Genomic DNA, 11,034 nt, shown 5'->3' on the forward strand with positions numbered 1-11,034 from the left:
GCTGTCTGCTGCAGATGAGATGAAATGCACATAAAAACAAAATCACACTCCAACAAAGGCCGGTTGTGTGCGCTGGCATTTTAGACAAGAGTGCATCTTTGTGATCGGACGCACTCGGACGCCAACAATGGGCCCATATGTGTTATTGATTGGCTACTTACACTTCATTGTGAACAGGAGGTTCTGTGGAAAGACGTCTCTGTTTCTTGTGAGGGCTCCTGTGAGGTCATAGGAAACCTGGTGGAAAAACACATCACGCTGCTCATTTACGTACAGCAAATACTTATTCAACACATTTGCTCTGTGTGTTCAAGGCTTTGACCAAGACCTTGGCTTTCACCCAGGCTTAGCACACACCTCTTGGCCCTTCACACAATAAATCTGCTTTCAAAAGCACGAACCTAAATGCCCAGTGTGCATGAAAGCTCGACCAAAAAGCCCGAGACGCTGCCTGCACAGAACAGACACTGCATCATTTCTCAATAAACAAACACTTTGCCTTATTAAAGTTTTCTTTTTCTTACTTTTGCCACAGCAGTGATACAGTATATACTTCACAGTTTGTATAGAGCTGAAGAATGATTTATAGAAGCAATAAACGTGCAATAGAAGCAACATAATGAATCTCTCTGGAACATAATACACTGCATTTCATCAAGTGTCTCCATTATTGCACTTAAATGGCATTTTGCTTATTGTAAACTTATTATAGTATCATCGAGGTACCAGGCACTAACAACCATCAGTGTCTGTTTTTTCAAGCGTGTGTGTTAATAAGCAAATTGTCCAAAGTGAAAGGCCTCCAGCCTCATCTATATAAATATAAATGTATTACAGACCTGCCCGGCGTAATGGCTGACAGTGAAGGCCGGGCCCTGGTCTTTGGGGGGGGGGTTTCCATTGCCATCCTTGGTGGTGAGAGAGAGGCCATGTGTTGGATTGGAGTCCAGCTGGGCCGACAGCCTCTTGTACAGGGTCTGTTCTACTGGCCGCAGACTCTGGCTTTCCTCATCCAGCACACAGAGGAGGCCGTGAGGCTTCTGGGGACGAAACAAAGACGAGATGAGTCAGAGATTAAAAAAAAAATGATCTGGGGTGAAATAGTTTCCTGGTTTATCTCCAATTATTCAAATAATGAGAAAAGGCTGAGAGCTTTACATCATGATAGAAACCAACAGTACCTGAAAAAAAAGGTCCAGAAGGGCAGGCTGGTTCCCAGGGGAATGGGGGGTCTCCATGGGAATGCCCTCCAGCAGACACTCAGCCTGCTCCTGCTGGAACAGCACCTCAGAGACGTGGTGCCTGAGCCGCTCATTGGCCATGTTCACGCACAGCTGGAGAGCACATACACAGAAGCCTATAAACACACACTTCGGTGACCGCCGTGACGTTTTCAGAGACATGCCGCTGAATGAAAATGTATGAACATAATGCCTTGTGGAGCCATAGGGGAAATCGGTAGGACATACATGAAAAGACAACTAATTTGGCACAGCTGCTTCTGGGAAATCTCACCGACATGGAGGAGGCAGCAGTGGAAATTTCCCTTTAAGGTAGATTGGCAATCCAATACAATATAAAGCTGCATTAACTCTTCCTAATCCAACGGTCGACCCATTTCCACAGTGGAAGCGAGCTGAAGGAAGGTCTGCCTGCTGCTCAAAGACTAACAGACTAAAAATTTGTTTAAATAAAGATGCATGTTTTTAGCCTGTAGGTAAATGTTTCCAGTAACAGATTAAATGTACTTTAATTATCAGTGAATGTGGAAAACATAAACAAAATGTTTACATCAGCTGGTGTGGGCGCCCGTTTGAAGTGAATATGATTAATATCTTGCTTCACATGGTTGACTGAGGCCCCGTTCTTCTTTGATCTGAGCCCGTCTCGTCTTCCTACTACTAAATTATCGCTGTACTAAATTAAAGGCTTAGTCCCAGCAGGTGGTTGATTGAGTTAGCTCATTAGCAAAGTGCTGAGCACATACATGGCGCCCCTGACAAACACAGCTCTAATTAACAAGCACTAATGGCGAGCGTGTCTGCGCACGCGCTTGTGTACAAACACGCCTGAGTGTGAGGCTTCGCTCGCCGCTTGTTTCCCACATCTGCTGCAAGAAGCAGCGTTTGCAACAGAAGAAGAAGATGTGAGAGGAAAAGAAGTGGAGCTGGCTTTATTTCTACTTGCACAGTCAGCTGTAGGTTCTTTATCTATTTTACCACTTTCCGTCACCTGATCTATAAAGATAACGTGACTTCACCAGTAAGACCAGTGCCATATAAATGCCACACACACACACACACACACACACACACAGACAAACACGCACCCTGGTCTAAACACAATGCTGGGTGACAGCTGGTAGCTCTAACAGGAGAATTAGCACTTAGCCTCTTGAGAACTATGAATTACACCCTAAGACACCCCCAGCAAACCCTCTCCACGAGGAAGTTCATTGACATTAGGCATCACTAAGCCCTTACCCCCCCTAACCCTCAATGTAATACCCAAGCTTAACATGACCCCATTTGTAACATAGAGGCATCTGCAGCCAAACATTACCTCTGGATACCTGTGACTTCAGCTTTATCACAGTGTATTTGGCTGAGTAATACAGGAAGTTCACTTTTAGCAGTGAATATGTGGATTAAACACATAATAATTACTGTATATATAGTAAACCTATATATAATTAGCTGATTATCATCGTTGACCTAAAGCTGCAGATATTTTGCCATTGCTCACATTTATTATTCTTAAACTTGAAACGTTAACATTAACATTTCCTGCACTGGAGGCATGGGGGCGTTAAACCCACTTCAGGTTGTCTGTTACTGTGACATGTAGCAGCCAGGCAGTCACTGGCAGCCACTGCGTCAGCCACCAGTTCATCTGAGGACAGCTGAAAATCACCAATCAGTTCCAGACGTCACCTCTTCCATTGCATTACGGACTGAAATGTCCAGGCGAAAGAGGGACACGAAGCCCAAATGTGTGAGCAATTAGATCACATCAGTCAGAGCCATTTCTATACAGTAGTTCACAACGTCATTCTAAGATGATCTCATTCTTACCTCATTCTCACCTAAAGGTAAAGGGGGGAATCGGACCCACCTGCTCAAATCCATTCGTCTGAAACTCTTCAAACCCAAACGTGTCCAAGATCCCAATTTCCAAAGCAGGATCACTGGAAGAAAGTGAGAGGTAGAACGCTCATTTATTACATTACCAACAAAGTGGGGACTTGTTGGATCATTATGTCTTTGTCTGGGTATGTGTGCAATAACACATCTGAACGGGGTGTGCCATGAGCAGTGTGCTCGACAAATTTATTACATTCTGCGGTTGGCGTGTAAACAAGGCGAAGCACAAACACATTCCTGAAGCTTTAGCCCGGGTTTATCTGACAGAGTGTGATAAGACTTCACAACAACAGCAGCGAGGATCCTGCGGCCTCTACCTGAACGTCTGTGCATGGGGATTTTTGTGTTCGCCTGATAAGCATTGGGCGCCTTCTCCATCTGGGCCTTGTTCAGTGCATTCCGCGCTACGGGGACGCCTATTATTTACACGTCAGCCAATGTAAACGATTACAAACCTCCACCATAATCTATGTATGCTACAACCACCCCCGGCGCTCAGAATGACTGACTGCTGCTGCGCGATGACAGATAAACACCATCGGTGGCGTTTGTGATAATAGTTATTGACAGCACGGGCTTCCAGAGAGAACGCTGGCGGTGGATCACAGGAAAAAAAACGCCCGCCGGCGCCCACACACGCCGCCGTACCCGTCGCCGTCGTCCTGGCCCTGCAGGTACTCGTTGACGCCGTTCACCAGGTAGCTGAAGAGGCGGCCGTAGATGGTCTTGGCCAGCTGGTCCCTGTGCTGCTCGGACATCTCCACCGTGTGGCGCCGGGTGATGACATCATCTGGGACGGAGCAGAGCAAGGAGTCATTTCTGGCACAATTCAGAAAGGTTTGTGCTCAGGTTTCAGTAAAAGTAACCAGTTTGTAGTGATGGAGGCTGGTGAGGCGATACCTTTGAAGTACTGAATGTCGGAGGTGAGGGCGGTGCTTAAGTCGCTGGAGGACACCTGCAGCATTCCAGCAACTGTGGGGAGAGAAGGCCCTCGGCAAGTTAAATCACAGCACATCAAAACAACACAATCCACTGGCGGAGCTGGCGACAGTTAGTCATCGGTGGACGTCTGACAGTTGCTGCTACCACAGATGCTGTAACGGCAGCCAGGTCCCCTTCCTGACTCCACGAGTCATGATGATGACTGACTCCTTCCCATTCAGGCACTGATGTCATTTGTGGGGCAAATGACAAATGAGGGAGAACACTGATGCCAAAGAGTGAGAAAGTGCTTTCAGATGTAAGAGTGCCTGTTTTTCCTTGCTATGGTTACATTTTATGGAGACAGGGACAAACTATGACAATGAGGCAGGCGTGATGTGCACGTGGAGGCGGGATCCCCCTGATCTCCACACACGGCGGAAATGTGACCCTCATTGTGAAGGGGGCACTGACCTCTCTCCAGCAGCTGCATGTCCGATGGGAAGGCCGTATCGGCATCTGTCAGCGCGGTGAAATGCAGGTCCCCGATGTGGAGGACGGCAGAAAGCAGCATAAACACCGAGTCGACCTCCTGGCAGACGCAGAGGGAGAGAGGGAAGGTGAGAGCCGGACCGGGCTCAACGCGTTAGACGTCAGGCAGCGCCGAGGAGCCGACGTATGCGTCCACCAGCGCTTCAATGCTGCATCCAACCGGTGAGTGGGGGCAGCGGGGGACATATGAGCTGGAGGGCGTCTGCTGGTGTATGTACTGTACTGTAGGAGCATGTCACTGATATCTGAGACATAAACACAAGCATTAGCCTCCATCCGACGCTCTACACACAGAGAGGACAGAGAGAAAGTAAAGGGACTGTTAACGACCATTGACCTTTGGGTCCGGATTTGGAGTCGTCCCCTGATGGGAGCCTGGACAGACACCAACGGGTGGTCTATCACCCCCCCACCCCCCGTCCCCACTCCCCACACTAGTGCCCTCTGATAATACCGCTATCTGTGGCTCTGTCCCTGATGCCTTGCCAGCGCGTATTGACTGCTGCTGTATTAAAAGGTGAAACGGTGGTCATCCACTGCTGACAGATGCTGACTGGAAAACTAAGAATAGAAGCTGATAATGGGCTAAAACCCCGGCTGGCGGAGTACAGGACAAACTGTACTAAGGCCCATTACATACGTGCTTTATACATAAACCAGCAACCTCTGCTGTGCAGTTGTCAAAGATTTCAAATAAAACCAGGACTGGAAATAAAAATCATTTTAAGTCTGTATTGGGAGGAAACAAACGTCCTTTGCAAATGTCCTCAGTATCCTGCTATTGATTATGAAGTGGTCACTGGATTAATGGAGCAAAGTCAAGCGTCATCGCCGGTAAATTACTTGTCAGCTGGTCATTATTTACACTATTTACTGTACCTGGTAATAGGTCATGTTTGTGAGGATCCAGTCCATGAAGTCAGACTCAGTTTGCACCAGTAAAAACTTGAAATGAAGCATCATCAGTGACCGCATCAGATGTGTCATCCTTGCCCCCAATAACCTTTACTGTAAATGAACTTGTGCTGCTGCAGCCGTGTGCGGTGGCGGTCGATACCTGCTTGTTGAAGCCCAGGACCCGCAGGGCGTGCTTCAGCGCCGCGAGGCGCTCCCTGCTCTGGGCAGAAGCTGCAGCTACGGGAGGACTGTCCCCTGGAAGGCTTCCACTGAGATACCTGGAGGGAAGATCAGTGTTAGAACAGTTCATGAGTTTCAGAGGAATGTGTGACTGAGTAATGGTGTCTATGAAATTCAAATAAAACACCAAAACAAACAACTTTAGCCTTCAGTTTCCACAGCCAGGTGTTTATTACGTATTAATACACATAAGGAACCTGAGACCTGTGAGCCAGGACGTTGTTGAGATAAAGCGCGCTCTTCTCCTCCGGCGACAGGCCTTCAGCCATCAGATAGAAGATGCTGAAGCTGTGTTGGTGCGGAGGCAAATGGACCAGACGAGACTTCTCCAGCATGTAGGTGCACACGTGGGCTTAGCAAACAAATGACTCAGATTTAGTAACGGGACGGCCTAAATATAATTTCAGAAGTGCTGTTTATAAATTACAGTACTTCAAACTTAATTTATTACTACTGTGCAGTTGCCAGTGCTCGATGGCAACTGCAATTAACTGGGGTCAAATAAGGTGAGAAGGGATGTAAAAGCGGAGCAGAAAGTCGGTTTTTACTGCCCCCTTGTGGTGTTTCATGATTAAAACCAGTTGAATTTTACTGCTTGGTTCGTTAAAATATATTAGTAGTGATGGAGATTGTGAAACCAATTTCTCGAAAACAGTTAGTGCATTTTATAAGTAATTAAGACTTTATTGGATAAAAACATAATAATACTAATAATATTGTTCAATAATTGTTCCTCTTTTGGAACAAAACCCAAAATGTGTAAAGTCAAGGTAACACCCTGTAAATAAAGACTATATTGACAGACACGTGTTACCTCTGAGCGGTATCCTCCGCTTATCACAGTACTGGATGGTCAGCATCTTGATAAAGCGGCTGGAGTTGTTATTCCTTGGCGTCTTTGCGTGACCGAAGGCTTCGAGGACACAGTTCACCTGCAGAACAGACGCACAGTTTACAGCAGGTTACGTTTAGAAGGACTCTCTGGGTTACATGTAGTTTCCAAAGTAATAACATTAATTCCCACATTGCAGACTTCTGAATCCCTCTTCACACCACTAGATGTCAATATTCACCCATTAAATGGGAACTCTGGGTATTTTTGTGCTGTAGGGTGATTGGAGAGTGATCTGACCCAGTTATCAGCTACCATAATGATGACTTCATCCTATCACAGCCAGGTGAATAATACAGATGTAGATTAAATTTAGGAGACGAAGGATGTGAGAATCAGTGTTTGACTTTGAACAACACACAAACATTCAGCAATTTTCTCAAAGACTGCAAAGCTTTGGAAAGAATGTGCCTATACTTACATGCTTCATTCTGGGCTCCAGTGCAAAGCCTTGGGGGCCGGACCGAGCCGTCAGGTGTCTCACTATGTGCTTACATGCCACTGTCTTCCCAGACCCGCTTTCACCACTAGAGGCACAAAGACAGCGAAGGTGCCAGTCAACTGTTAGATGCTGCTGTGTTGGTTTCTGTCTTGTCTGTTTTTTTGCAGGTTTGCAGGTTTGCACTAGTGACTCTAAGCTGTCTATAGTGTAGGTTTGAACATGTCTGTCTCTATATTTCAACCATGTGATACACTGGTGGCTTGTGCAGACAGCAATTCTAACATTCTCATTGTACAGTATATCTCCTTTCTTTTTTAAACCATTCTAATAAACCTGCACTGCAGCTCTTTTTCTAATTTAGTGTTGAGCTTTTAATCTGACATACGGCACCGCTACAGTACATGCTCTGACACGCACAACACGCAGAGACCAGCGTTCTGTAGTGGCACCAAGCAGATGGCTGAAGAAGGTCAGATGCCCTCAATAATGACGCCGCGTGGCCTGTGGCTCGCCTGCGTACAGTATGTGTGGAGCTTTATCTCTGTACTAATGACCCTGCTGAGTGTGAAGTCCAAAGGCCTTCCCACCACCTTTTCATTTAGCAGTTTTTATTAAATTCCAAGGGCATTTTGTTCGAGCGCTGGCCTCGGGGGATAATGGCTGCTGATCGCCCTCGACGTGTAGCACCGCGTGAACGGCACAGAGCAAAACAGAAACAGAGAGCTCGTGTGAATGCACGGTACAACGACCCTGCATGCATGTGTGTGGGGGAGATGGATAGCCTGTGGCCAGGGTGCATTAACTCTCTGCCAGACTGGTTACAACTCTGCAGGAATGTCGCCGGACAGCCACAACGGGACTTAATTGCAATTAGGGGACAAAGGGCAAGATGCTGTAACGATCCCAGCGAACATCCATCTCTGACAGATCTGCATCACCACGTGTGAGCACTAAAGGAGCAGTTTAACTCTAGGGCATAAGGGTGCGTAGACAAACCTCAGTCAGGTCAACTGTACTCAAATGAGCTTGCTCTTTAGATATTTCTGGGTTTATATTTGCCTGATGGACAAGGGTGGCGTACAGTACATGTACCTCAGGATGAAACACTGGGGCCGTCTCTCCTGCAGCATCATGTGATAAGCTCTTTCTGCTGAGGAGAAGATGTGGGGGGGTAAAGAGGAGCACAGACGACCCGTGGAGCTGAGGTACAACTGACTGACCTGAGAGAGAGAGAGAGAGAGAGAGAGAGAGAGAGAGAGAGAGAGAGAGAGAGAGAGAGAGAGAGAGAGAGGTGCAGTGGCTCAACTATCAAGTTCCTTATTTAAATACACTGGTCTTCATCATTTTGGGAATTTGTAATGTGTAATAGCTTAATAATTAGATGTTATAAAATATTCATTATAAAACTGAAAGTGACTCTCTTAAACTAGATCAAAATCTTCTCAAGACAAATTAAAGAAATCAGTTATTAATAGGTTACAGTTTTCTAAAAGTGGTTCAGTGTAGCAGACAGAGCCTGGTTTAACAGCATATACAGTATTTGTGACAGGACAAAGAGCAGGGACCACCACACTAAATGTGGCGGTGTGTGACATATGCTGTTGTCACTCTGCTCCTTCACACACTCTCTCTGTCGGGTGCTTGGCTTCCTTCTGTCACGGCAGGAGAAGAGGTCTCCTCCTCTGTGGAACCTCCTGGCTCCACACGGGCAAACACTGCGCTGGCAGTAAATCACTTCTGACATAAATGGTTACAAAGCTCTTCATTAAAATGTGTTTCCCACCATCGGAAATAAGGAAACACAACTGTTGACAGCTGACAAAAATCTCAAGCTTAACTTAAATCTTAATGTCAACGTGTATGTGTATAAAAGTAAATGTGCTGAAGGAAACTGGAGCCTTATCTTCCCCAGCAGATGCAGAGTCAGTGTATTACTAACAGGAAGGCTGCATTATTTATCAACCAAGGTCAATTTCATTGTTTCATTTCCTGCATATTATAGAGCAATGTGCATCTTTGATAGTATAGTTCTAAATGTACAATGCAAAGCCTATAAAGCAGGAGCCGGGATGGATCATAAGTGCATATTGATCAGCTTATACATGCAGGTTCTACAGCAGCATAACTACGGTGAACCAGAGTTTCTGTATAATGATGCTCACCAAGCTGGAATAGATCGGCAGCTCCTTGTTTGGGTTGACCAGGAGGACGATGTGTCCGATGTAAGTCTACGAAAGAGCAGAACAATCAGTCGTCTCGGTCTCGCCGCATAACTCTGTGCTATAATTCTGCTTCTTCTGGTGGCAATCGCCAGAAAAAGGCCAGAAATGAGCTCAATAAGACAAATGTTGATTAAAAACTACAAACCTGCATTCTTACTGTAGTAACATTTATTCCTCTTTCAATTAAACTGCTGACCCAGCTCCCCATAAAGCCTGGGACTGTCTCCTGGGACAGAGCAGGCATTGCTTACATCTGTCCTCAGCCCTCGGCTCAAGGTTAACGACATGAGCCAACGTCTCCCACTAGTTTGCGATTTTAATGGTGCAAAATCGGCTAAACCTGAAGACGGTGAGGCGCTTTCCTGCAGAAACGCCTTTGATCAATCTCATGACATGCTTGTCAATAATCCAGCTCTAGCTCCTCGCTGCGCTCCCCGGGGGTTTGGTGGTACGCTGGTCCTTCTATCCTGGCAGAAGGCAGCAGATCACTCATCAAAGACCCATCTCTGACCGCCCTGCTGGGAGCATATGGAGTGTTCACTGCCTTTGTCCTCACCAGGTTTCTGTCCCTGCCCATATTTGTGCCTGCTGCTCAAAATGCTCTGTATCAGATTGTACTCAAAGTCAGGTACTGTACATTAGATATAAAACTATAGGAACTATAGGAAGTAATAGAGACATGCAGAAATAGTCATATCTATATATGACTCCATTATCTCCATCTGATACCAGAACAGAATGCAATACTCGTTTATAAAAGAGTTACGCAGACAACTCTGAGTTTTTCCATTTTTCCTCTTCTCAAACCGCCTCTGTATCTATATGTAGCCTCCATTTGTCTGAATTCGAATCATTATGCTTTTGTGTTCATTCATCACACTGTTTCCTGTGTCCCCTGCTGTGGCAGCTCTTACTGACTGTTGCCCATCTGGGTTTCCATAATAACAGACTATTACTGCCTCTTCACAGAGAGGAGAGTGCACCGGATAGCTCCTCATTGATCTGGCTCCAGTCTTTACTGAGCTCAGTCCCAGTGGAGGAGTATTGGCCAGACTTGGGTTTGAAAAGAAAGAGAAAATGACAGATATATGAAATAGACCAATTGGTGGAGATAAAGGTATTTCACTCTGAAATAGACCCCAGTCAATCAAAATGATATTGATTTTGCAATTCCCGCTATTGTAAGTGAAAGAGCGTGTGTGTGTGTGTGTGTGTGTGTGTGTGTGTGTGTGTGTGTGTGTGTGTGTGTGTGTGTGTGTGTGTGTGTGTGTGTGTGTGTGTGCGTGTGAACTAAAAGTAGGGAAGAAACTATCTGAAACAGGCAGAATTCCAACCGAGACATCAGCGCACAAGGCCAGTGGATTCTCACATAGATCTGATCGTTGCAGAACCGCTTCTGCATCTCATACAGCAGGCTGCTGTCCGTCAGCTCGCTGAGGGACGCCATGTCATCGTTGGGGGCCGGAGGCATGAGCTTGACCTAAACACAGTTATGAGTTACCATGAGCACGCATCTGTTCACAAACAGCTACGATTGAGCCGTTGTGCAGCGCAGACCGACCTGCTCCAGTTTACTGGTTCCGGACCCCAACGAGCCATCTAGGCCGTTGTCCTGGGATGGCTGGCGGCTCAGCGCTCCAGCCGCCTCCCTGAACATGGCGCACTTCTCCAGGAGGCTGTCGCGCTTGGCAATGGGGAGTCCGAGGGGGTTTCTGCACATCAACA

General features: G+C 46.5%; 1 protein-coding gene across 7 annotated transcripts in view; it reads right to left on the reverse strand.

Moving 5' to 3' along the window:
- Positions 1 to 11,034, reverse strand: part of myo16 (myosin XVI) — a 50,379-nt gene that overhangs the window by 18,623 nt on the left and 20,722 nt on the right. For all 7 annotated transcript variants that reach the window (XR_003784127.3, XM_029136015.3, XM_029136018.3 and 4 more), the window contains exons 10-24: positions 10,871 to 11,021; positions 10,679 to 10,789; positions 9,250 to 9,315; positions 8,180 to 8,307; positions 7,067 to 7,172; positions 6,568 to 6,685; positions 5,958 to 6,105; positions 5,674 to 5,791; positions 4,539 to 4,656; positions 4,044 to 4,115; positions 3,792 to 3,933; positions 3,115 to 3,187; positions 1,182 to 1,334; positions 840 to 1,040; positions 162 to 237 (exon numbers count right to left, since the gene is read on the reverse strand). Coding sequence is in view for 6 of the 7 variants with exons in the window: in XM_029136015.3 (XP_028991848.1) it covers positions 162 to 237; positions 840 to 1,040; positions 1,182 to 1,334; positions 3,115 to 3,187; positions 3,792 to 3,933; positions 4,044 to 4,115; positions 4,539 to 4,656; positions 5,674 to 5,791; positions 5,958 to 6,105; positions 6,568 to 6,685; positions 7,067 to 7,172; positions 8,180 to 8,307; positions 9,250 to 9,315; positions 10,679 to 10,789; positions 10,871 to 11,021 (1,781 nt within the window). In the remaining variant the exon portion in view is untranslated. The remainder of the gene's footprint in view (positions 1 to 161; positions 238 to 839; positions 1,041 to 1,181; positions 1,335 to 3,114; positions 3,188 to 3,791; positions 3,934 to 4,043; positions 4,116 to 4,538; positions 4,657 to 5,673; positions 5,792 to 5,957; positions 6,106 to 6,567; positions 6,686 to 7,066; positions 7,173 to 8,179; positions 8,308 to 9,249; positions 9,316 to 10,678; positions 10,790 to 10,870; positions 11,022 to 11,034) is intronic.

The sequence above is a fragment of the Betta splendens genome, chromosome 21 (genome assembly GCF_900634795.4).
Source record: "Betta splendens chromosome 21, fBetSpl5.4, whole genome shotgun sequence".
NCBI classification, from domain to species: domain Eukaryota; kingdom Metazoa; phylum Chordata; class Actinopteri; order Anabantiformes; family Osphronemidae; genus Betta; species Betta splendens.